The following is a 27,140-nucleotide window of genomic DNA, read 5'->3' as shown; positions in this document are numbered from 1 at the left end:
TAAGGGGAGGTCTGTGAACATTTGATGGAATTAGAGCCCTGCAAATATCCACAGCTATCTACATGCAGAGACACAGATGTGGCTGTATTGTTTACCATCTTTGCAGATTGCAGCTCCGATCCAGAGCCAAATTTCTGTAGGCGGGCCGGGCTCTAGAAATAAGCAGGTCAGCGATCATCTCGTGACTCAGAAATATAGAACAATAGCACTTCCTCTCCCAGAAACTCTTTTGATATTGCCAATGGCGTAATGAGAAAAGTAACACTCCATTTCCCTTTAGAACTAATGGATCAAGGACAGGATAAGTTTCTTCTTGTATCAAAGAAGATCATCTGTTATGGCAGATTATTGCCCGTTTGCTTTATTTTCAAGCAAGTGTACTCTGATTAAAGACAACCGATACTTGCAATTTCTTTATTAACGTAGGCAATTGAAAAGCTGTGAGTGAGACAAACATTCTGAAATGAAGGAGAAACTCTGCCCAGATGCTTAAAAGGTATCTAGTTGCCTCACTCATTGAAATCCAGGGTGGGCACATGCCTAAACACCTTCTAAGGATCTAGAGATCAGTGACTAAGGCCTCAATCCTACAAGGAGCTCCATGTGGGTACAGGAATCTGCTTGCACAGAGTCCCTTACAGCATTAGGGCTAACTATATACTAAGACCCTGATCCTGAGTTCCATGCAGGCAGGCCCTTGTGGTGACCTACTGAAGTCTCTGCAGAACTAGGGCTTTAAATGCCATCAGATGGCAATACTATTAAGCATTACTTTTAATTATAGTATATACAACATTTTCAGACCAACTGATTTTTTTCATATTGACTGTGGCCCTTTAAAATACAAAATAAAGTTTGTTCATTAATATTCACTCCCACAGCGCCAGGTTTTTTACATTGTTTCCTTAAACAAGTGTTTAAAGGTAAAACATTATTCAAATAGTAAGATTTAAATAACATTCAACCAGGATAAAGCCATTTAGAAACTGGTTTATAATTAATTAAGCCTGTGACCAATCCTGTCTGTGTTACACATTATGGGCACTATGTTTCAAGCCCCTTACTCACATAATTAGCCCCATTCAGCTCAATGGGACTACTAACGTGAACAAGAGGCACTTAGTCACTTCAGTACAGTAAAGAGTGCTGCTCAAATATCCACGGTGGACCTGACCCTTTGAAGAGCTGAGTACTTAGAACTCCCCACTTCTCAGGATTGAGTACTCTGGGTCAGCTGCTGCAACCCTGCACAAGTAATGCCATTGGCTTCAGGGGCACTGCTCACATGAGTTGGAGTTGCAGGGTCAAGCCTTTTATTTTCAATTCCACTTCACACTTCAGTTTCTTACCATTTGAATTGTCAGAGCAGCTGGCCTAAACCAAAGCAGCTACGGATTTTCTTTAATTAATCAACTAATTGAGGTTTTGAGCCTGCAAGGTGCTGAGCATGCTGGCCCCAATCCAGCAAAGCACTCAAGCATCTCCTGAACATGAACCTCAGTGGGATTCCTTGTGCTTAAAAATACGCGCATGCTGAAGTGTTTTGCTGGATCAGAACCAGCATGCTCAGCGCCTGCAGAATCAAGCCCTTAATGTTCATGATTATTTTTTGACTTTCAAAATAGGAGTTACAAATATCTCCCTTCATTAAAATCGGGAAGCATCTTAAAAGGATAAGCTGTCAAAGCTGGATGGATCCATTGTATGTAATTTACCAAAGAAAATGTTGAAGGCAAGACTTTGCAGAAAAGCTGAATGAACTATTTTACCTGTGACTTTACATACTGTATCGTTTAATAAGACTTGAAAGCAGCCTAATGCAATAATGTTTCTTCATTTTGAAATTCAGGAGTGATATTTAACCTTTTCTTCCCCCTCATGCCAATTAATTTTCTATAGCAGAGAATAGGAAATGTTTTCTTTATCTTGGTCTAATCTTCTGTAATTTTGGTCTGGTCCCTCTGTTCAAAATCCGTAAGCCAAATGGGGAAACTGTGAATGCAGAAATATTTCTGTAACAGAACATCTTACGCAAAATAAATAAATAAATAAATAAATAAAGGCTATATAAAACAATGTGAAACCATATTCTAGCCGGCTCTCCTTTAGGAACCAGATTCAGGAAAGCAATTTTATTCCAGACAGCATTTAATCACATGCTTAAAGTTGGTCCTATGTTTAGGTGCTGTCCTGAATAGGGATTGATGTAAGCATATGCTTAAGAGCTTTTCTTATTTAATGCCAAACGCATATAGGAGCTGACCCTGCTCTCATTGATCTCTGTGGGAGTTCTGCACAAAAGCAAAGGTTAGGATTTTCAAAGCCACCTAGGCTATTTGGACACCCAGTTTCCTTAGGAACTTTGAAATTCTATCCAAAGTCGGTATATATTTATACCGTCCAGTCTCAAAATAGTTAATCTATTTAGACCAGGACATTCAAAAACTATCATGAAATATGGTTATTCTTGGTATTGTTTTAGCACCTAGAAATCCATACCAAGATCAGAGCTTCATGGTGGCATGGGCTGTACGTACACACACACACACACACACACACACACACACACACCCTTTAAATTGAAATCTTACCTCCCAAAAAGCTTGGTCATCAAAGTACTTTGATGCAGGCAGCGTCTTCCATAGTTTGAAATTTAAAATGAAACCTGTGTTTAAAAATGATACATGTGGGTGGGAGGGGCTGTTTGTAAATATTATATTTATTAGCCACATATCACAATATAATGCAGAGCTAAATATGAAATCAGAATCACAACCATGCCCCCACAAATCTTTCCTGTGTGGAAATCTTTCTGCAGGGGTGAATGTCAGATAAAGATAATACCACTTGTCTTATTTTTAAACGCTTTTGAACCCCTTTATGTTGCTAATTAATAGACTAAAATATATTGGCAAAATAGAATTATCTGGATTGTCCTCCAGCCTTGCTGCTGTCTCTAATACATATAATGGGCCTAACCAAAACCTTGGGTTGGAAACCAACCCACAAACTTTGGAGATACTCAGGTCTGGATTTGAATGTGGGGTTTGTGTGCATCTCTATACAGGACATACCCGGTTCAGAATAATTTGATACACAATTCCAAACAATCTAGAAAGATTTCCTAATCCTGTACAAATTATAAAATGTTCCGCAGAATATTTTTCGCTCTTTAGCACATGGAGGTGAGACAATGTTCCTCACAAGCAATATATTTGATTCTAAATCCATCATGCAGCATTGTAGTTTAGCCAGCAGATACTTTAAGATTGACATAATTTGGGGAGAAAACCATGTTTCCAGAAAAGCCAGCTATTACTTTCTCTCTGTAGGATTACCTGGACCCTTCCCCAGCCTTCAGTCATCTTCAAACAGTGAACGCATGAGATCCAAAGCAAAGCATGTAAAAAATGTCTTAGGTCCTGATCCTGCAAGCTGATTAGTCTGGGCTGACCCTACAAATACAGAGCCCCTTTGAATTTCAGGTGACCTCCATGGGGGCAAAAGATTCTGCCTGCAGAAGTGAGGCCTTAATTATTAAAAATTAACACTTATGTATTAAAGCCAAGTGAACAGCGTGCCAGATTTTCAGGATAAACTAAATGATCATTAACTTTTCATATGAAAAGCTACCCAGACACATTAAGCAAACAGTCTTATGAGCACTGTTAACTTGAGATTTCAGATGTAAACACCCAGCTCATTAAATGATTGGATCAACACAGAATGTTTGTTTATGTTTTTTCCCCATGTCTTTCAGTGAGATGAAGTAGATACTTAAAAGTTTGCTTGATTAGCCCAACCTCGTAATTACATTTGAGCATGCACAGGAGTTACATATTAATTATAGGCTGAAACACTCATTTTAGAGAACGGTACTGGAACAGAGGTTCCAATATGCAGTTTCTTTCACTGAACTGAAGCAGGAGCAAATAGCTGTAGAAAATATTGCAACTGCCATAATCCCACCAGAGAGAGAGATGATCCAGGATCTAGAACCAGATGACTAGATCCTCAACTGGTGTAAAAATCTACTATTACCTTCAGGGGAGCTATCCTCAGCTGCTGTAAATCAGCATCTTACTCAGTGAGTGGAAAACAGTCTCCATATATTTTTACTGTCACTAAGGCAATATTCCGCATATAAAGATGTCCATCCTAGCCCTTCTCCTATCTGAAACCTGGAGGCTGCTGGTGAAGCATCAGTTAAAAATAACCTTGGCAAGCATAGGAATGATGCTATTGTTTTGGTCCTGCTGAACATACCCCTTTCTGCTGCAACTGAAAGAAGCTTCATCACTCAGTACTTCCTACAGCTTTTTCTACAGTAGCAAGTCATCTACCTACATGTATATTTTTAGTACATCAGTCACCACAGTATCTAGGTGCCAAGAGATGCAATAAGCCAGTGAACACTGATGTGACAGCTGATGTAATAGAATCGCATACCACCTACTCTTACAACGATCAGAACGAAGCTATTGCAAAGAGCTTTCCCATACTGACCTGTAATGAAACCTGTTCCCAAACCTATAGCAGTCGTCAACATGAAAGAGCCAACTTCAATCAAGGCTAGATAACCCAGGCTGAAAATGAAAAACAAAAACCTTTCACACAAAGCAAGGGACTGTAGTGAAAAATATTCCTAGAATTTTTGCCACTTACAGACTCCGAGTTACACAGTAAGGTTATGCATGTGTCTGCTTGAATATATGCATCATGGCAACTTTTCGCTAACTGAAGAATCACATAATTCAAACTTGTTTTTAATCATTACATTATTGTACAGTTTCATTTGAAAGGTTCAACACACCCTACCGGACCAAAGACTAATACAGAAACCTAAGGCCAAATTTTGCCCGCTACATGCTTGCAAAGCCCAGCAACTTGAATAGAAGTTGAGTGCGTACATTAGAGGGCAGAATTTGACCATGTACAACCCCAATCCTGTAATCTGATCTACCCACACAGCGTCCTAATGAAGTCAGTGGACTCTGAAGGAATAAAGGTCTGTCTGACTGGATCAATTGTGGATCAGATCTAAAAGAGCTACTGGGACATTTAGTCCTCCCCTCACTCCCCCTACTAGTGCAAAGTGGTCCACCAAGTACGTTCTCCAGCACTCTGTCCTGTCTAGTTTTACCCCTGAATTGGCACCCTCTCCTCTGATGTGGGTCTACTACACAGCAGTCACAGCCTGATCCGGAGAGGTGCTGAGCACCCACATATATGTATTACCTCTTTAAAAAAATATTTTGCCTTTTACTGCCAGTTTTAATATGCAAGATTCCCTGACATATGCAGTGTCAATCAAAAGTCGCCATTTGGAAGGATTCACATCACCTGAACCCTCAGACCTCTTCAATGGCTTCCTGTCTTTATCATCAATTCAAAGCTGTTCCTGGCTCACCTTCAGATCCCAGTTCAGTCTCACTTCCACTTAATCTCTGCTCTCATTTCCGCGCCCCCAATGCAGTCTACATCACCCACTTAGCAATCCAGCACTCAAAATTAATTGTTGAGGGCCTGAGCCAAAGCCCACTGAAGTCAACGAGAGCCTTTCCATTGACTTTAATGGGCTTTGGGATCTGGTCCTTGATTGTTATTAAGGGGGTTAATCTACAGTGGCCATGCAGAGCTATCTGCATACTGCATGTGTGATCTAAAACTGAGTTCTAGCACAATACATTAACAATTAGCTAAACATGATACTTACTAAAAAGGATCAACCTACCTTGATAAACTGGCCCTCTTGATTATTATGAAGAGAATGACATGGACTATCGCTCCAAGCAATCCAGGCAACCCAAAAGTGTAATGGACGCCACAGGTGTCATGAATCTTGAGCACCGAGTTCAAATATGTCTGGGGAGGGAAACGTTTTAGAAATACAGAGATGAACGTATTTACTGAGCAGAAAAGTTCTTCAGCCACACATCCCAAAATAGAATGCAGGTCTCCTCGCTCTCAGTCCCACATACTAGGCAACAGAACCCAGGAGTCCTGGCTATAAACTCTCTACATGTGCTATTTCTTAGCGTGTAAAACCTCACACAAATGTGCGTGACAGGATTTGGGGTTTCGGACATTACCTGTAAACAGTGAGATCCCAGTACTGCGACCATGCTGGCAAGCAGACCCAAAATCATGGCAATACACGGATGTGGAATAATGGGAGCTGAGAAACCAAGAGCAACCCCTCCTGCTAGTGCTGCATGATGGATGTGGATCTGTGGATTAACATCACCAAAGTCAATTCACACACACAGTGATATGGCACCCACTGGATTAAATTCACCCTGCTGCAACAGAACATCCATGCACTACTTAAGACCTACTTTGAGGGCTTAAGTGGGATCTAATTGGAGTATAACTGGCCCTCTGCATAGGGGGTGAATTTCACCCTTGCAGCACGATAGCCAGTTAACATCTTCAATCCTATTTGCTCGGGGACAAGAGATCATCAACCTGTTGAGGAGCTAGTGTTGTTTTAGCTTATTAGCCGTTTTACTTTCAATATATTGCTAAAGAGATTAACAAAAATCTAGGTCTCTCAGCAAAGCGATCTTTGCTCTCCTCTTACCATCCTGATTTTTCCATTCCTGCTGCTCAAGGATGACAGTGCAAAAGCAGCCACAGCACTCACAGCGATGGCATAGTACGTGTTGCAGATCGCGTTCCGCTTTTCCTTCAGATCCACGATTAGCACAGAGTTGAAACTTGGCCAGAACATCCACAGAAAGAGAGTGCCTGGCAGACAAAGAGACGCAGTCCTCATTAGAATGCTCACAAACCCAGTGGGTCCACCCCATGCTGTTTCTGCTGGCGGGTTCTAAATCACACAGAGTGCATCCACTGCAATACCCACATTGGGAACCAGCTGATGGGACTCCACCATTCTGACAGCCCCCAACCGTCACTACAGTTGGAGCCTCCCCAGCAGTCCTGCATTGCACATCTCAACAGTAACCATGGAATAAACATGCACCCAGACGGGGGACTTAGCTGGGAAGGGCCTGATCCTTCAAAGAGCCAAGAGCCTCCTGAGAAGAGCTGAGGGCCCTCAATGCAGGAGATGCTCATCATCTCTCATGGTCCTTAAGCATCAGCTTTGCAATACCTGTGCTCCCTGGAAACACAGATTCTAATATCAATGGGAATGATTCTGCCTTTCATCCGGAAGAAGTATGTTTGTGCAGCAGGCAATTTACTGTGCATGGTCCTTTCAGGTGAGACCTTTAAAACCAGCACCCTGTCTGTTTTGCATGGGCATTAGGGGCCTGGTTTCTGAAGTACACAGTAACCACAACTACAGTGAAGTCAATGGGAGCATTCAGCACCTCTGAACATGAGGCCCAAAAGGGTCCAGGGCCTTTGCTGAAACAGCAGGGATTTGCACTGACGTCCTTGGCCAAAACCTCCCAAGTCCTCTTACTGCTGTACCGCATGCTGGTCACACAGCTGATGTGGTACTGACCAAAATAAAGAACATGGCTATGTTCAGAATGTCTTTCATGTAGGGGTATCAGAACACCAGCACAACTGATACTAGCTGGCTCCCTTCCTGACAGGTTCAGCAGAGATGCAGAGAACTACCTGAACCATGGAGCCTGAACTCCCCTCTCCCCCCAGTGGTGGTGGTTCTTCTAGGCTAGCACAAAGAAGCTTGCACTTCTGTTGTCTTGCTTTGTCCGCTTGGTGGAGAAATGGGGTTTCTGTTTTGTTTTAGATAAAAGACTTGAGACTTATTTTTTTTTGAATATCCACCATTCTAGTAAGTGGATCTAGTAGAGCAATTAGCATTCCTGTTAAACAGTGTGGACCTGGAAAAATACCATGGCCACAGACTTTTCAGTAAATAGTGAGACTAAACATTGGGTCCTTCTGCTCCAATAAACTACTCCTGCGGGAATTCTGTGCTGGTGCGCAATGCAGAATTTATGTTTCCCACAGAATTTTATTTTTTTCCCTGCAGAATTTGTGATTTCCCCCAGCATTCCAGCCCACGCCTGGCACGGGCAACTGGGGCTCCCACCGTCAGCCCCGGGCAGCTGCGGCTCTCAGCAGGAGCATGATTATATTGTGCTATTTTGACAAAATATACTGAATTTTGCAGAACTTTAAAATATTGTGTGCAGAATTTTTAAATTCTGGTGCAGAATTCCCCCAGGAGTAAATAACAGGCCCCAGTCACCAGCAAATAAGGCTCTTACCCTCTGTGGGCCAGCCACCAGAGGACAACATAACCTCTCTCTCTCTCTCTCTCATACACATACAGATCTGAATCCATCCAGTAGAGGGCAGCAGGTGCATTCACACTAGTTTATATATTGAACATTTCAGGGCACAGCTTTGCTCCCAGGAGTTTTGTATCTATGCTGGACTATTTAGGGATATAGGCTGTATTAAAGATAAGCTATGATTTATCTTCTCTTCCCCCACCTCTACTGCCGAGGGGACTCTGAGGCAGACTCGATAATTAATGTTCTACTGTGTGCTTGAATTATATAGAGTTAATTCCACATGCTATTCACCTCATAGCAAAACTTCAAGCGCTCTCATTAAAATCAATAACTAAAACACGCAGGTTTCCAGGGTGCGGTATGTCCCTGTGAAAACACGCTAGTTAGTCTCTGCTGACAGCAGTCACCTTTGCATGAGCTTGGGTCTCCAGGGTTGAGGCTCTTTAAAGTCCCTAGATGCTTTTGCTGCTCACTTTAGGTCCTCCTGCCTGTTGAATGACTGAAAGGATGATCCCATGGCGCACACAGAGGATTTCAGGCACAGTGACCTTGATATGCTCTGAAAAACTAACAGGCTTCCCAACAAAGTGATATTATCTGGGCAGATCATGTTCCAAGCTGCTTCTTTTCCATAAGCGCAGTATAATTTCCATTTGGCATATCCCTTGGGAAACTGACATAAGCTGCACTTATCACAGAGTTCATCCCTACGGAGACCTCCTGGTCTAGTCTATTCTGTAGAGTCAGGACATGTTTCTTTCATTTTCTGGAAGAAAATGACAGCAAGGGCTGTCAGTTGCAGGATGACTTTTTGCCCTTAATCTTGAGCCCTGGAACCTTCCCCTTGTACAAGCAGCAAGGCAGATGATGGTTGCAGTTTGTTACAGTCTGTGCTTTGAGCACATCCCTAAAAACACATTTGGGATGCCGTCAGTCACCCACTGGTAACTAACATTTGGAGTCAAGTGGATGCGTTACTTTATCTCACATCCCAGTACTCGATTTCTCAGAGACGACAGGTGCTGGGGCACTTATAATCTGCTACAGCCTGCATGCAAAAGACTGGCAAGATTATCTCTGAAGTGAAGTCAGCAGAGACTAGGCAACAGTCACCCTTATGCCCATGAAATAACTAGAGTCTCGCTCAAGGTTGTTATTGGATAGTCTGTGTCCAAAAGGTCCCAAGTTCCTCCGTCCCAATTATTTATCCCTCCCTCTCTCCTCCCATTTGTATCTTTCCCCCTTCCCACTTTTCTGTTCTCCAGGCAACAGTAAATAACGTAAATGTTTAGAGGGATATTACGCCTTCAAGGCTGCTCCCTCCATTCTCCCCATGCCACCCTAGGTGGCAATACTCATATCATTTACCTATGGAACTCACAACTGCAGGAGATTGGTTAATATTTCTACTGTGTTTTGAAAACAAAGTACTGTATTATTACAGAAGCAAATCACATGTGTGTGACATTCACTCTTGTGCAGCACACAACCTACAACGTTTATGTCCCACTTAAGCTCTATTTTGAAAGCTTATGTGAAACTTAGGTGGTGTAGAGGTCTTATGGAGGGTTGAATTTCATTCATATACGAATCATATCTGCAGATACACTGTCAAGGATAAAGATTATTAGTCTTCATGCTTCAGGGTATAAATTAACCACCAGTTGGGGCTCAGGAAGAAACAAACGTCCTTTTCCAGCATGGCGCAATGTTGCGCAATAGGAGGTTTTACATCTTCCTTAGACGGATCTATCACAAGTCACTGTGATAGACAAGACACAGGACTAGAGGTATTTCGCACTATGGCAATTCATGGTCTATGGCAGGAGTGGGGCTGGAAAGAAGGATCCAGATTGTGAATCCCTTATTCCCACTGGCAAAGTAGTTACTTGCAAGAGTAATCCCAATAACTGCAATGAGGCTATTCTTATGAGTTGTAAGTGTTCATAATTCAGCCCTGAATTTCTGGGAGGATCTAGGCACTGGGTAGCCTTGGACACATTATGAAATTGCTTGTTTGGTGGTTCATTTGTGAGCGTCTGCACTACCTCCGAGTTGCTTTCAGGAATTATTCATGAAGACATAATTACTTTAGATAGCGAGCACTTGGGGGTAGCGAGCTGGCACTAAAATCATAATGAAGACTTAACAGTGTCTTGATGAGTTAGATTAAAATACCAATTGCTTTGAATTATACAGCAGAGCCAGAGCTCTGGGGACTCAGCAAGACGAGCATTTAATTTTTCCTTTTTTACATTGGGTGAAGGCTGCCAGGTTTCATTAGACATGTGCCAACGAGCCCTGGTGAGGTTCCAGCAAACACCCAGAATCAGCCCCTCCCACTGACAGCAGATCTTGGGGTGTACAGCCAAAAGTAGCGAGCGCTAGAACCAATGCCATCTACTGGGATCAGAGGAGACATTCGGCATAGAACATTCACTCCATTCGGGCAGAACATAGCTCCTAATAAAGGACTCGGGCGCTCACACGTCACAGTGATAGGTTAGATAAGTATTCACTTGATTTTAGCCACAGAAATCAATGCCTCTATTTCAATGTTGTTTCTTTTAACTATTAAATTAATTTAGTGCTGGCACAAGATGCCAAATTGACAGACCTGGGAACTTACATTCTCCGTGGAGACAAGGGCACAGCACAGATCATGGCAGGACCAGCTTTGTAATATAAATCAAAATAATATGGAAACAAATATCATTTCTTTAAAAAAAAGAAGAAGAAAATGCTCCTTACCCTGAGCATTTTGCATGTGTGATGTATCTTTTCCCCCCACCCTTTATCTGCTTCTTCTCTTTTGATTCTAGTCTTTGTAAGTGTTTATACAGTACCTAGGACAATGCGGCCTTGATCCTGCTTGGGGCCTCTGGGCCCTGCGGCAATATAAATATTAATAATGACACTGCCCCTGCCAATATGGTTAAATCAGTGCAAAACGGCCACCTGTAGAGGTGAGAGAACAGTTTACCTGCCTTGGCCTTTCTGCTGCATCTGCCAAGAAGAGACCCGCTCAGTGCCACTGCACTGGTGGTTTACATGATGGGGTCCATCAGCCTAAGAACGGAGCTGAGACTCACCAACTCATTACCATCTGATGGTAACAACTTTTGGTCACTGGGCTGTATTCGAACTTTCAACTTTGCAGTAAAAGATTCTATGCCCCCTTCCCAGTCCCCAAAGTCATTCATCCCACTGGCCACCACAGACTGAGACGTTCAAGTAAATGTCTTACCCAGCATTGAAAACAAATCAGATATCGGATTAGACTTTTCCTTTTCAACCCTTTCACTCAGTGAAGAATGGTACAGCCACCAGGAGACTGCCAAGCCAAAGTAGGTTCCAAATATGTGAACATGCATCAAGCTTGTGTGTTCCTCAACCTGCAGCCAACAAAGATATTCCATTCCTGGGTATCAAGATGTCATTGGGTCCCCTTGATGCGTACAGAGACTTGTAGCTCAGTTACTTATATAGTGTCCTTCATAGGCACCCTCATATATAATGTTCATGAGAACTTAGTACACACAGTACTTTTTGCAGCTCAGAAAAATACATGGTCCCTGCTCCAAGGAACCTGCAGTCTAATTCAGACAAATAAAATACACTGGTACCAGTTCTAATGCAAGGAGATGTGTAGATACCCTCAGGCTGGAAAAATGCTTCCCAGAAGCAGATGGTTAGAAGGAAGAAGGGATTGGTGGATGGGGTGTGGAAGGCTGCTCCAAGCATGGTGGGCAGCATGAATGAGGGAGCAAAGGGGACAATTCATTATTATGATTACTATTATTTATTTGATGGGTGAAGGAACCAAAGGGAGGGCTAGGCAGGAACCTGAAGTGGGAGTAAGACGGGCCACGTGGAAGTTGGGGCAGAGCCTTGAAGGAGCTTTAACTTAATGCAAAAGGAAAGAAGCCACTGAAGAGACTGGAAGAAGATGTGATCAGAGCAGCAGGAAAGAAAGCAGGAGCGTGTTGGCTGGGATAGAGAGGAGAAGAGGTGAGGTGCAGAAGGCCAGAGAGAAGGTGCTGTAAACAGAGTGAGACACAAGTAGAATCCCCAGCCACGTAGCCCTTCCACATGCAAACTCCCATTCATTTCAGTGGCAGCTGCATGCATGCAATAAACTGCAGGATCAGGCCCAAAGCAAACCAGCCTAGATCTGACTATCAGTCTAGCGTCAATATCAGACCAGCAAAGGGGAATGTTTCCAAAGGAAAACAAAGGTTTGTTTAAACCCCCCAAAGCCTTTTCCCACGCATATGATAATGTGGTTACCTACCTTCAGGAATTTTACATTGATCCATCTGCTCGTACTGAAAGCTGCCACCTCCACCATCGCCATCCAAATCAACTGAATAGGGTTAGCTTTGCCCAGAAGAGCTCCAGCTGAGATTAAAACAGCAGTTACACTTATACTGGCCTTTAATACGCTTTAAAAAAAGGAGAAAGTTAATTGTGAAACTAATTGAACCAAACAAGAGTCATTAGTAGGCAGCACTGTTCCAGACTGATCCCCATTTTACAGCTGGGTAAACCAAGACACAGAGATTGAAGGGCAGCATTTTCAAAAGTGGCCTCCCATTTGGGGTGTCAACATGAGATACTCTGGGCCCAATTTTCAAAAGTACTAAGCACACAGAACTCCGACTGAAGTCAACAGAAGCTCAGCACTACTGACCACCAACCCCAAGGTGCCTCAAGCTGAACTGAGACACCCTACATCAGAAGTCACTTTTGGAAAATGTGGCCTTAGTGGCTTGTTGAAAGCCACAAAGGGAGCTAATGTCAGAGCTAGGATTGGAGCTCTGGAATTTCTGGCTCCCCAACCTGTGCCCCAACCACTAGATCACACCGGTCTCTCTGCACAAGGCATTCTGAGGTCCCTACAGTCCTCACACAGAATGAATTCTTTCCCTTTCCCCACTTCCTAAAAGGCTGTCCACCATTTTGTCCTCCTTGCAGTTTCTATCAAGGAAACAAGGGATGTTAATGACTCAGACACACTGTAATTTATAGATGTGTTCTGGGCTGTTCTTGACCTTTACAATATTCTGGAATTTCAATTAGCTGCTTCTCCTGCCTCTTGCCATGAGAAAGAACGTGCTGAAAATCCTAAAAATTGTCCCTGCAAAGGTAAAGATTTTGTCTTACTTCTGATGGAAAAATCATCTACGAGCATATTGCTCTGTAGTTGCAGACAATTTTCTTGTGTGTGCAGCACGCACAGCTGGGGCAGGAGATGATTTTTATTTAAGGAAACATAGTGCTTCTGAAAGGTACTGGCCTGGGAGCTGCGCAGACCAGACTGTCTAGCAATCCAGTTGCTTTCACATCGCCCTGCCAACGTGTCTTAACCCTGACCAGAAGAGGTCACTTGTAGGGATTATGGGGAATTCAGTCTCTGTGGCCTTGGTCTCTCTTCTGGGTCTGCCATTAAAGTTGTCATTTATGAGGATGACTTTTGTGACTGTAGACTCCTCTCAAACTACCAGTCTCATTTCACCCGGGGACCCCAAAATGACTGTCACATGATAACAACTTCAGTCGCTACAGACCTAGGCCAGAGCTGGCTGGGAAACGGTTTTCTCATCCTGCAAATATTTTCAATAGTTCAAAAAAGAAAAAAGAAAAAAAAGTCCTGTCTCAAACTGGGGCAAGGTCAAAAGCTCAAGATAGTCATGAACTGAAAACCCCCCTTCTCCCACCCTCCTGCCCCCGCCCCATTTCAGGTCAAGCAGAACATTTTGTTGTGATAATTGTGAAACATTTTGTTTCCATTTGAACATTTTCTTCTTTTTTTCAGTCAAATTAGCTTGAATTTCTAAATGAAAAAAGTCATTTCAGGGCAAAAAAACAAGAATTTTTAAATTTTGATGAGTTAGGAAAAAAATTCCCCAACCTTTTTTTAAGTCAGAAAATTCATCCAACTTAGCCCTGTTTTGCGAACAGCTTTGTTTTTGACAAATCTGCATTTTTCACCAACCCCCCCTCTCCCCCTCCCAATTGTTGAAAAAATCCCCACCAGCCTAGCACTTCAGGATTCCTTATCTTGTGAACCAATCCCCTGAGCCATCAGCATGAGTCTTGTGATGACACCTTTTGGCCAACTTCCTGCAAGATCTTCCAACAGGTCATAGCCCGCAAAATCCCACTTTAGTTAGCGCCTGTCAGAAACTCTTGCTGTACTGCCAAACAGTAGTTATTGCTACATATCTAATAACGGGGCTGTAATTCAACAAAGCCAAAAATCAAGACGAAGGCATTGAGCAAATGAGAACAGTTAGGAAAGGTCTCGGCAGTTTGTTGTGCTGCTCCCAGTGCCTTCACATTTTTAGATACACGTAACAAAATTATTAAGGCTGTAAAGGATATAACAAGAAATGAATCTATGACAAGAACACTTAAAGGCTTTTAAAAAGCAGAATGGAGGTGGTGATTTACCTCTGATGTCCTAACAACACTCAATGAATTTGGCTGCAGCAGCAGAAGGAATATATTTATGCTTGCCTCTTCTACAGCACATTCCATCCTAAGACCGCAAAGTTTTTTACAAACATTCATGAATTAAGCCTCCCAACTGAGTTGGGTATAGATGGGGAAACTGAGGCACGGGGGGGAGGGTAAATGATTTGCTCGGGATCACACAGAATGGTTGGGGCAGAAATGGGGGGATGAACCACAAATCTCCTGACTCCCAATTGGGTGACTCTGGCACAAAACCATTCCTTTCCTGTCTAGGAAAGAGGGAGAGAGGTAGCTACCTGTAGTTCCATAGTTATACTACCCAATCAGTACCAGTTAGTAGCTGACATTTTGCTTGTATCCTGGCCATGTGTTGTGATTGCCAATGGAGTCTTCTTACACTTAACAGTAGATGAGATGTTGGAACTGTAAATGCCTTTGCCATATACCGGGGTGGCCAGCCTGAGGAGGAGCCAGAATTTGGCAACGTACATTGGTAAAAAGCCACAGTAATACGTCAGCAGCCCCCACCATCAGCTTCCCCCCCCCACTCCCAGCGCCTCCCGCCCACCAGCAGTCCCACTGATCAGCCCCTCCCCGCACCTCCTGATCTGCTGTTTCGTGGCATGCAGGAGGCACTGAGGGGAGGGGGAGAAGCGAGGGTACTGCAGGCTCAGGGGAGGGCATGGTAAGGGGTGGAGTGGGGGCAGGGCCTGTGGCAGAGCCAGGGGTTGAGCAGATGGGCCCCCCGGCACATTGGAAAGTTGGCACCTGTACCTCCAGCCCCGGAGTCGGTGCCTATACAAGGAGCCGCATATTAACTTCTGAAGAGCCACATGTGGCTCCAGAGTCACAGGTTGGCCACCCCTGCCATATACTATAAACAGCAGTAGTATTCCACAATTCAATCAATGCTCAATAACTAGCTAATGGATGCCGGATTTTGTTTTGTTTGGGGGAGGGGGAGGAAAAGGTAGAGGATATCCATTAAGAAAAGAGCAAAGGTCATGAATTCTATGACCATTAACAACATATGTAGCTACAAGTTAAAACAATGATAGCAATATAAATTGAGCTCCTCAAGGAACTGGGAGGAATATTTCCCTTGAATGTACAATGTGCAGTATGATGGTATTGGCCACTGCTAGAGGTAAGACAATGGAGTATATGGACAAGCTGTGTGATTGCTTATGGGTAGGACAGGAAGTTGGATAACAAGCCAGATAGACCAATGGAGAGGCATAGCTTGGTGGTTTGAGCATTGGCCTGTTAAACCCAGGGTTATGAGCTCTATCCTTGAGGGGGCCATTAAGGGATCTGGGGCAAAAATCTGTCTGGGGATTGGCCCTGTTTTGAGCAGGGGGTTGGACTAGATGACCTCCTGAGGTCCCTTCCAACCCTGATAGTCTATGATTTGATACACTCACTCTGAGCTTCAGTTCCCCAGCCATAAAATGGGGATAAAGCCACACCTCTCTACCTCACAGGGGCGTTGTGAGGTTAAAGACTCTGAGGCACTCAGATGCTATGGTAATGGAGCCATAGAAGAAAGGTAACTAGATCAACAGATGGCAAAATGCAGTTAAAATTACAAAGCCAACCATGAAATAACAAAAAGTCCTGCCAGTGTGACGGTGCTGCTGGGTAAATATACCAAAAAAACAGGAAAAATTACCTTAGCCACAGCACTCAGAGATGCTACATTAAGAGTAAATGATCCATTCTAGGATGTATGAATTACCTGTGCAGGCTGATTTTCACTTTTGCTGCTGTGGAACTAAACAAAAATCCTTCCACGAGCATAGCCCACTGAACTCCAAGTGCGGCAATTAGCAGGTTGAATCCAGTGCTGCTAAATCCATATCTTTTCGTGAAGGACAGGAGGAAGCCAAATCCAAAAATCACCAGGACGTTGACATCTTGAAATGCTGCATGGCAGAGAAACCGATAAATCAGTCAAGTTATCAATGCAGACCAGACTCCAGGTTAACACCACAGCAGTGGTCAATAAACCTGCTGACAATTAATAACTGTCTCAGAGTTATCCGCATACATTCTGGTGGAAAAGGAGGGTGGTGCAAGACCGTGCTGGACTGAAGGATGGAGGAGAGACCATCAAGTTGGGACAGGAAAGGAGATATAAAATAATAACAGTGCATTTCAAGAGCACTATTTATCAGGGGGCAATTAATCCATACTGCTCCCCACCCTCTGTAAGGGAGGTCTTATCGTAATTTTTCAAATGAGGACGTGAGGCACAAGAAGGTTTAGTGTCTTGCCCAAGATCAGAAGAGCTGGGAACGGAGGCTGGGCGGTAGTACGGTCTAGACAATGAGGCACTGGACTGGGACTCGGGAATTCTGGGTTTTAATCCTGACTGTCTTTGACCTGCTGTGTGACCTTAGGCTTCCACTTCCCCGCTCTGTGCCTCTGTTTCCCCTCCCATCTTCTCTCTGTCTTGTCTATTTAGATTGCAAACTAAGTGTTACGAAAATGTGAAGATGTTTATAAGCACAATGAAAGACAGAGGCAGTAATATGTTTATGAGAGCACTGGTAATTGCTTTCAAATGATCCCTTGCAGTCAGTCAGTAAAACCAAAAGGCCACATTCTGTTCTCCGTTACACAAAACCAAATCAGCAGGATTGGCACAGAAGTAACCGAGAACCAATTTGGGCCGAGATCTGCAGAGAGTCTTGTCTCGCTTCATTTTGAAAGCAATGACACTCTCCTTTTCAAAGTGGGCTGATTGCCCTATTTTCACCATTACAGGAGGAGTGCTGTATTAGTCAGCTAAGCAGAACTTCTCTCTACTGCAACTCTGTCTGCTAAGAAATGTTTCTTTGGAACAGAGTTCCCTTATCAAGGCACAGGCAGTGTGTCTGCTCCTTGTTGATTTTAAACCCCACCTTACACATACACACACCAACCACACACACCCAGCCCCCTTAGTCTTCCCTGAAACATCTCAAGCCTGTTTTTTGATGTACAAATTCAAAGTGACTACTAAAAGGGGCCAAACGTTATGCCATAGAATTTGTAATATTCCGGTGAAAGGTCCTCACAAAAAAGATTTGTTAGTCTCTAAGGTGCGCCAAGGACTCGTTGTTTTTGCTGATACAGACTAACACGGCTACTGCTCTGAAACCCTTGATTCTGCAGACATTTACACAAATGAGTAGTTTCATCGAAGCCAATACATTGAATTACTCAGACACATAAACGTTTGCTGCATCAGGCTTTAGCAGCAGCGGCTCCAGGCACCAGCGCAGCAAGCGCGTGCCTGGGGCGGCAAGCCGGTCGCCGTGAGGATGCCAGAAGATCTGCTGGTCCCACGGCTTCGGCGATAATTCGGCGGCGGATACGCCAAAGGCGCGGGACCGGCACATCACCCACAGAGCCGCCATCAAATCCACGTGACCGGCGGCCCTCCCGCAGAAACGCCACCGAAGGCAGCCTGACTGCCGTGCTTGGGGCGGCAAAGAACATATAGCCGCCCCTGGGCCTTAGATTGCTCTCTCTGTGCCATAATTTTACAGCATCCAAAAACCTTCTAGGCACTTCACCAGAAAGACATGGTGCCTACTCTGAAGAACTTACAATGTGATTTTAGATGGGACGGAGTGAATGAGAGAAGCAAACATGGAGGGGAAAAAGGACTAGGGTTACAAGAGTGTTGTGGCTGTGTTGGCCCCAGGATATTAGAGAGACAAGGTGGGTGAGGTAATATCTTATTGGACTAACTTCTGTTGACGAAAGAGACGAGCTTTCAAATGACAGAGAGGTCTTCTTCATGCCTGGGAAAAGTACTCAGAGCGTCACAGCTAACAGCAGTAAGAGCACATGGCATGTGCATCTTCTGGGCAGTGAATTGAAAGTGTATGTTTTTTTAACGAATAATTATTAATGATTATTGATTTGCTTATTGTGAACACCAGGAAGAAGTGAGTCATAAGGACTGTGAATGAGCAGAAGGTTGTAGTTTGGTGAAGGGCATGGGCCATGTGTAGGATGGCTAGAGAAGAGAATGAACACTGAGGCTGGAACCACTGGAGAAGTGGAAGGAGATCTCCGGTGTATAAATCTCTGTATCCCTAGGCCTGGTAGCCCCAGCATATGTGCTAATAGGTACATTCTTATGTCGATGTACAGGTTTCTACACTTCATAGCAAGGATTAAAGCAACCGTATAGGGAGGGATGCAAGTTTCTGGCTTTTGAGCAACTCACATACAAAATATTAAATGAACCCAACTCAGTGCATGACCATGGGCAAGTCACATCCCCTTTCTGCACTTCAGTTTTCCCCATCTGTAAAATGGGAGTAGTAAGACTTACCTATCTACCTTACAAGGAAGTCATGAGGATTAATGGGTTAATATTTGTGCACCACTTTAGACAGGTTACATGCTATATATGTTTTATCATAATTGCTAATATATATCTTCAGTAAATGTAGAAAAACACATTTCTCAGATGCAGGATTGTGTACAAAAGATTCAATGCTTACAACATAGAAGCAAAGTCTGGTACCATAAGACAATCCCCAGCGTATTATTAAATAAGAAAAAGGGCTACTTTTGCCTGCCAGTACACATTTGATAACAAATATAAGGCCTAATATGGAGCCCATTATTTAATAGTTTCACCTAGTAAGGGGCAGAAACCAAGACCCAGCTTAGAACAGCCCAAGATCCTTGGGGAAGGTTGGATCTAAGTTCTGAACTTCACTGCTCAGACTCACCACTAATTTTAATCCATTCCTACTAGCTGTCACACTATTTCAATCATAGAATCATAGACTATCAGGGTTGGAAGGGACCTCAGGAGGTATCTAGTCCAACCCCCTGCTCAAAGCAGGACTAATCCACAACTTTTTTTTTTTTGCCCCAGATCCCTAAATGGCCCCCTCAAGGATTGAACTCACAACCCTGGGTTTAGCAGGCCAATGCTCAAACCACTGAGCTATCCCTCCCCAATTTTGTATGATTTTTGTATGATCATAGTTCCAAGATCCCCAGTCTTGCACCTGAACCCATTGTGCTAGGCACTGTACTAACACAGAACAGGATGGTCTTTTCCCCTCAAAGAGCTTACAATGTACATATAAGATGAGACACAACAGTGGATACAGACCAGTGAGGGAGCACAAGGACACAATTTAGTAGTATTTGACACCCACTTTGGTCTGGTGTAAACGACTGCAGAAGGTGCAAGCCAACAGAGTATTTAAAGTAGGGTGACCAGATGTCCCGATTTTATAGGGACAGTCCCGATTTTTGGGTCTTTTTCTTACATAGGCTCCTATTACCCCCCATCCCCTGTCCCGATTTTTCACACTTGCTGTCTGGTCACCCTAATTTAAAGGGAAGTACCCATAATATTTGTCAGATGTACAGCACTGTTCAAAACAAGCTCAAATGCACCCAAATAAAAGCACACCCTGAATCCTACCTTTAACAACAGGCTTGCGAACTTACCAGGATAGATGTCACGGTCTTTTGGCGTACTTCCACTTTCACTTGAAAAGCAAAACCAAAATATGAGGATAAAGGCAGTTTCCAAAGAGAGTATGAGCCCCGGCAGACCACATCGGAGACTGGGAGGATAGTCAGAACCCATTGTACGTTAGCGCTAGTGTTAAACACATACACATGAATATTTTTCTTCTATAAGAACGTTCCACCAACCTCAAACCAAAAGAAGGTGGGGGGTGAGGAGGGAATAAAAACTTCAATGCGATAAGAAAGCCCAAGAGGCGTTAGCAAGGAATAGCTCCTTATCTAAGGCAGGTCAGGAGTGCAAGCCCGCAGCGACGAACATCAGTTAAGTCAAGTAGATCTGTGACGTGCAAAAGTATGTATATTTAAATGGTAAAATTCTGGCGTGTCAGAGCCCGCTTCACCAGCTACACCAACTGCTGGTGGGCCTTATTGGTTAGCTGGGTTATAATTAAAGACAGGCATGAACTGGAACGTGGGAGTTTTGCCATTGATTTCAATAGAGCCAGGATGTCACCTTGAATCTGAACCCCTCCCCATATTGAGGAAGGAAGTATTCTGATCCAGGAGCCTAGTTTGTGAGTCAGTTAGGGTTGCTTTGTGCCAATATTCCAGCAAACAGCCTCCTTAAAAGCTGGTGGATCTAACCAGCGAATGGGAATCTGTGGTGGTGTAGAGCTACCATAGCGCCTCTTATGCCATCCTCCTCTCCTGGACCGTACAGAGCGTGGCTGTGGAAAGGGGGACATGCCTGGAGCATCTCTAAACCCTGGTGATCCCCAGCTGCTGGAAGCCTTTGGCAGAGCTAGCATCATTTAGAGCAGTCATGTGCCTATGTAATCTATGCCAGGAACCAGGCCAGCCCCGAACTACCCCCGCCACCCTCCCACAGCTGTAGCCTAGGGCGCAGCTGAGAATCTGACCTCAGATCTAGGTCCAAATCCCAGATCCAAACACGACGGATCTTTTGGAAATTCAGATTCAGTCTGGATCCAGCGCTAGATGCGAATTGGCTTAAATACGCCTCAAGGCAGGAGTGCTCAATGCCTTGCACGACTGGGCCTGATGTAGTCGTAGAAAAGAGGTCTTGGATTCCTAGCTCCCTTTCTGTCCCTAGAGGAAGAGAGTGGTCTTTAAAGGCATAGTGGCAGGGCCATGTGGGGGAAGCTTCCCCCGATGTTGTTTATGAAGTACCCCTCTCTGGGGACAGATACATGAAGGACTTCAGGGCTCGACTGCTAAATTCCCACATACAAAGCTTTACATGAAACCTTACAAAAATTAGGCCATTAAAAAAACAGTTAGGAAAGAGATGAAATGCACCCTCCCTTCACAGGAGATATAAAACCCTATCCTGGGGAAAAGATGGGCTAATACAGTGCTTTTCAGCCCTTTGTAATGATTATTATTATTTTATGACCATTGTGCCTAGGAGCCCATCATGGACCAGGATCTCATCGGGCAAGGCAGAGAACAAACAGAGGGTTGCTGCCCCCAAATGCTTACAACCCGAGTAACGTTTCTCATATTGCAACTGCTTTTCCACAGTGGGACCACCTCAAAGCCCCTGCATTCCCATCTAGCTGGGACCCCCTTCGCTTTTAGCAATATATCAAGGAAAAGTGGCCCCCAGGTGGAGAACACCAGGGTTAGCAGACAGCATTTTATGCAATCTAGGCCATTCCAAAAGCAACACACTGTTGCTGCTCTACCTCTGCCCGCTGCAGTTCGGCTCAGATAAGCAGAACGAGGAAGCTTGCCAGACTCCAGATGTCGAGATCTGTTCAGCCTCTGCTCCCGAAACACCACTCCTGATTGATGTGTTTACCAGCTGGCTGAAAGGCAGGACATGTCACTACCAGAACGCTTATGCTTTGTGATCCGATTCTATCCAGGGACTTGCTTACTGCCTTCCCTAGACCGACAAGCCACTGTTAGTATTGGAGTATCAGGGGGAGGGATAGCTCAGTGGTTTGAGCGTTGGTCTGCTAAACCTAAGGTTGTGAGCTCAATCCTTGAGGGGGTCACTTGGGGATCTGGGGCAAAATCAGTACTTGGTCCTGCTAGTAAAGGCAGGGCGCTGGACTCAATGACCTTTCAAGGTCCTTTCCAGCTCTAAGAGATGGGATATCTCCATTAATTATTTTTATTTATTATGGAAAGAGGAATACTTTAGAAATGAGGGTCATTATTGCCTATTTTAGAAATAAAATTTCTATAAGCTCTCGACCGACTTTAAATATATTCTTTTTCACAAAGGAGCACTGTACCTTGCTTGGTTGAAGACTGTTTGGGTGTGATGGATGGACAAATCGACTAGTCTGGAATCGCAACATGCTTTTCACATCTTTCAGTAACCTGCACCTTATTATGCAGTAGTCCAAGAGCCAATAGTAATAATGCACTGTGAAATAACGACTTCCACAGGTGTGAGTCCACTGACTGTCATTCATCCTAAATGATCCCACCATGGTTTACACACTGCTTAAGAATCTAGTGGCACACATATGCAAATCAATTCTCCCACCACTAAAATGCAAAGGTTGAACAGAGCACAGCAATGTTACACAAGAGCTTAGGGTGGGAAGCGAAGAACAATACTAGTAGTCAATGGTCCTGCAGGGGAATGTAAGGAGACTTAACATGATAATTATCCAAGTTGGAGTTTGGCTGAGCTAACACCCCTTATGCTGGGGGTTGGGTGAAACCATGTTGAAGCTGGTGGGTAGCAACAATTAATTAATTAAGCTCCCATATGGAATAGTTGAAACAATAGGAGCCACTACCCAAAACACAGATGACCTGCAAAACCAGTGAGGAATGTGAATTATCTGAGTGGAAGTTTTTCACTGGTGACTAGATATTGTTTGCTGGAGAGGTGTGAGCAGGGCCGGCTCTAGGATTTTTGCCGCCCAAAGCAAAAACAATTTTGGCCGCCCCCCCTCTTATTTAATTACCCCACCCCCGGCCCCGCCTCAACTCCGCCCCTTCCCCAAATCCCCAGCCCTGCCTCCTCCCGCCAGGCTCTCAAGCCTAGGAGGGAGGGGGAGAAGCGGCGCCGCGGCCACTCGGAGTCTCCCCCTCCCTCCCAGGTTTGAGAGCCTGGGAGGGAGGGCGAGTAGCGGCGTGCGAATCAGCTGTTTCGCGCGCCGTGGCAGCAGCAGCGGAGGTGAGCTAGGGCGGCCGGGGCACATTTTTAGGGGCGGCATTCTGGCACCGGCCATGCCGCCCCTAAAAACGTGCCGCCCCAAGCACTAGCTTGTTTTGCTGGTGCCTAGAGCCGGCCCTGGGTGTGAGAGTAACAGAGGCAGCTGAAACACCACAGAAGGCAGCAGTGAAGCACTTGTAGCATGACCCTGAGATAAAGCTAAGAGAGCTTTGAGGTTAAGTGCTTGCTGAAAAGGGGCTTGGAACTGTGAGCAAAGAAATGGTTCCCTGTTTGATTCTTACTCTGATCAGGAAAATAGGACTTAGTGTACACTCTTTACAAATAATCGGGAGTGCATAAAAAAAAATACTGTCATCAATTTCTTCTCCCAACAGAAACCACCTGCAAGACCCCTAATATTGGCTAACTGCTCAGGTCAAACAGGGGAGCAACATTATGTACTGAGTGCCATCAACGCGCTCAGTGCTGTAGAATGAGGTGGATGAGATGGACCCTACCTCAAGGATTTTACAATCAAAGTTAAGCAGACAATGCCTCTTAGCCACATAATTAGGATGACCAGACTAGGACCCTATTGTGCTACGCACTGTACAAACCCAGAACAAAAACATGGTCCCTGCCACAAAGATCTTACAATTTCATTAACACTTGACCCAATTCCTTGAGAAGTAGCTATCAGAGAAACTGAGACTTCACCAGGAACTGAGAGCCCTCAGAACCTTACAAGATCAGACTCTATGCATCTCATTGCTACACATGAGGTGCTGAAAGAGACTGAAGAGCAGCACAAAAATGGAATCTGCAAAGTTTCGGAAAAGATCAGCTTGGAATAGCATCTCCGAAGGGGAGTGGAAGTGTGCAGCTTGAGGGTATTTTGGAGGTGTGTAAAGTTCTTCTTTGGTGAAATTGGTGCAGGTGATAATATTGCATACCTATGCCCAAGAGACAGAAGCAGTGTATATGAATGAGGAGAAAGCCACCTACTGGCAAAGAAAAAAATACCAGGCAGGCAAATGTACATTGTAAATACTAGGAACTAGCAGGGGTAGAGCCACCACCTGACCCACATTTGGCAGGTGAGCCAGGCAAATTCACTGACATCCATAAATCCTCCCAAAGTGCTCTCATCAGCCACCTTTACCAGGACAGAGGATCCATGCACACTCTAGACCCATCAAAACAGAATGGGAGTAGAAGTGGCAGCAGGGAGAGATGAGAAGAAAGGACAAAGAATACAAAAAAACAAAACAAAACAGTGAAGAGAAAAAGATGTGGAGAGGTCAAATCAGAAAAGTAAAGTATCTAGAATGTAAAAGTGAAGAACAGGAAGGGAAAGACAAGCAAGGGGGAAGGAAAGGCAACATTTTGAATGTATGATTTAAAATTGATTTGGCTATTATGTGAAAATGTTCCCAGCTCAAAGGAGAAGGAGGGGACAGTCTCTCTGCAGACTGAGCTCACATTGTATACTGATCACTGAAAGGCTCACAGGGAAGGTGATACTTTGCACTTCTCTCGCAAGGATGTCAAAGTCAACATGCCTGAGTGCTTAGGCAAATGTTATTATCATCTCCATTTTAGTGATGGAGAAACGGAGGCACAACATTTAAGAGTTTCACCCAAAATGCACAGTACAGCCCCAGTCCTGCAAGGAGCTCCATAGAGAGAGCCGCCTTCACCCAGCCACCTGCCCAGACAGATCTCAGGGCAGCATCTGGACTTCAATTAGGTCTTGACTGCACGAGAAAGTTGTGAGATTAGAGACTGATTTAGTTAAATTGATACACCCGCTTGTGTGGACACTTATTTTGCTTTAGAAGTCTTTTGTATCAATTGAATTTAAGTCCATTCTTACTTCACAGTCAAGGCCTTAGAATTGGACCCAGACCAAGGAACAGAACCCAGTAATCCCAACTCCCAGTCTGTTTGGTTAGAGCAAAAAGAGATTTGCTAGTATCTTTGACACTTGTTAACAATGGAATGGCCAAGAGGGAAAGACATATGCACTAAGCAAAGGGGACTGGGAATTTACCCATCTGAAAACTAATGCATCACATCCTACATGCTGGTATAACTTCCTTCTCATCTCATTCTTTATTCAATATAGACATACTACCCAAGCTGCTAGTGAACTCCCCACATCCTGTCTCAATATGCGAGCAGCCCAGCGTAAATCCTGGGAAAGTCCCGGTGATTTCCAAATCCTGCAAAGAAATCAGGGTATTGTGGTGCACAGATGTTACAGTTAGGGAGCACTAGAAACGCTTGTACAAATAAGGTGTAGCCGTGCCAGTCCCAGAATATTAGAGAGATAAAATAGGCAAGGTAATTACCCCACCTTGTCTCCATATAGATAACAGGAGTATGTGGGCCAGGCCCATCCCAGGGGACACCATATTGCTCTATTCGCTTGGCCTGTCACCATTATCGGAGCATCTCCAGCCTCAGCACGAGCCTGACTCTGCCACGCCCAGCAGGGCCGGCCTTAGGCCAATTCCACCAATTCCCCCGAATCGGGCCCCGCGCTTAAGAGGGCCCCGCACCCAGTGGCAGGGTTGCCCAGAGTGGGGGCAAGTGGCAGAGAATCCCTTCCCTGGCTAGAGGCACCTTTTTAATTTTTACTCACCCGGCGGCGCTCCAGGTCTTTGGCAGCGGGTCCTTCACTCGCTCCGGGTCTTTGGCGGCACTTTGGCAGCGGGTCCTTCAGTGCCGCCGAAGACCCGGAGTGAGTGAAGGACCCGCCAAAGACTAGGAGCGCGGGCCGGTGAGTACAAGCCCCACGTGTTTTTTTTAACGTGTTTTTTTTTTTTTTAGTCATCCCTGTCGGGGCCCCGTCAAAACTGTTCGAATCGGGCCCCGCACTTCCTAAAGCCGGCCCTGACGCCCAGTGCCCCCAAAGGGGGGTTCCCTCAGCTCCCGGCACGTCCATGGATAGGGTTACCACACGTCCAGTTCTTCTGGATATTGTAAATCTGCCCGGACAGAGAAAGGAGGTTCAAAAAAGAGACAAACAAATGGAAAGGTCCCCTGCGGGTTTTAAATAAATAAATAAATGGAGATATCCTATCTCCTAGAACTGGAAGGGACCTTGATAAGTCATCAAGTCCAGCCCCCTGCCTTCACTAGCAGGACCAAGTACTGATTTTGCCCCAGATCCCCAAGTGGCCCCCTCAAGGATTGAACTCACAACCCTGGGTTGAGCAGGCCAAGGCTCAAACCACTGAGCAAGAGGCCCCCCCTTGATCTGCTTCCCCAGGCTGGTGGGGTCCCTCAGCACCGGCATCGAGCTCCCCTGGGTGCCCAGGAGCAGCTGACACCTGACACTGGTGGCGCTACTGGCCGGGCAGGCCTACGAGACCACCCTAGTGCCAGGCCTACTCCTGCCGACCTCCCATTGGCCAGACAATTGCCACCCTTTCAAGGCTCGTCCTATGGCCCAACAAGCCAAGGGAGGTAACCTCTGATTGGCCAGGCCCTGGTCCCCGTCCCTTTTTGATTGGCCTGTTATAAGCCACGGTCCCCTCTTTGGTCCAACGGTTGGAAGGGCTGGACGGGCCCCCTTCCCTGCTCAGGGATTGGGCGGCTCAGCTGCCATTCGCCAGTGATTTCTCTTCTCGCTGATTGGTCAAGCTGTCGGTCAGTCACTCTAGAGGCAGGGCTACGCGGCGTCCTGGGCGTCTGCGTTATGAGACAGACGGAGCGGGACAAAGGACCTTGTGTCCTCTTACCTTTGGACACTGGGACTTCGCTCT

At 44.9% G+C, this 27,140-nt stretch overlaps 1 protein-coding gene across 2 annotated transcripts; it reads right to left on the bottom strand.

Moving 5' to 3' along the window:
* Positions 1-400: 400 nt before the first annotated feature.
* LOC101933723 (RH-like protein) lies at positions 401-27,140 on the bottom strand. Of its 2 annotated transcripts, none has more exons than XM_024107657.3 (10): positions 27,117-27,140; positions 16,462-16,648; positions 12,538-12,688; positions 11,491-11,638; positions 6,584-6,750; positions 6,093-6,230; positions 5,735-5,865; positions 4,507-4,586; positions 2,592-2,665; positions 401-1,992 (listed from the first exon to the last, which is right to left on the bottom strand). In XM_024107657.3, the coding sequence occupies exons 2-10, from the start codon at positions 16,521-16,523 to the stop codon at positions 1,966-1,968; spliced, it is 978 nt and encodes a 325-aa protein (XP_023963425.2). In that variant the 5' UTR covers positions 16,524-16,648; positions 27,117-27,140; the 3' UTR covers positions 401-1,965. The 2 variants fall into 2 exon arrangements, with proteins under 2 accessions (XP_023963425.2, XP_005302114.2); XM_005302057.5 differs by lacking the exon at positions 27,117-27,140 and adding an exon at positions 20,199-20,471.

The sequence above is a fragment of the Chrysemys picta genome, chromosome 23 (assembly GCF_011386835.1).
Source record: "Chrysemys picta bellii isolate R12L10 chromosome 23, ASM1138683v2, whole genome shotgun sequence".
NCBI classification, from domain to species: domain Eukaryota; kingdom Metazoa; phylum Chordata; order Testudines; family Emydidae; genus Chrysemys; species Chrysemys picta.
Note: the sequence above shows the minus strand (reverse complement) of the source record. Positions and strands in the feature narration are given on the sequence as shown.

What these genes read in the sequence shown, in the direction of transcription:
- LOC101933723 (XM_005302057.5), bottom strand. Translation starts at nt 20,340, where the DNA reads ATGGGTTCTGACTATCCTCCCAGTCTCCGATGTGGTCTGCCGGGGCTC. An exon ending in TCAATGTAAAATTCCTGAAG is followed by an intron (nt 11,639 to 12,537) that starts GTAGGTAACCAC and finishes TGTTGGCTGCAG; the next exon opens with GTTGAGGAACACACAAGCTT. An exon ending in TGATTTGTTTTCAATGCTGG is followed by an intron (nt 6,751 to 11,490) that starts GTAAGACATTTA and finishes TTTGTCTGCCAG; the next exon opens with GCACTCTCTTTCTGTGGATG.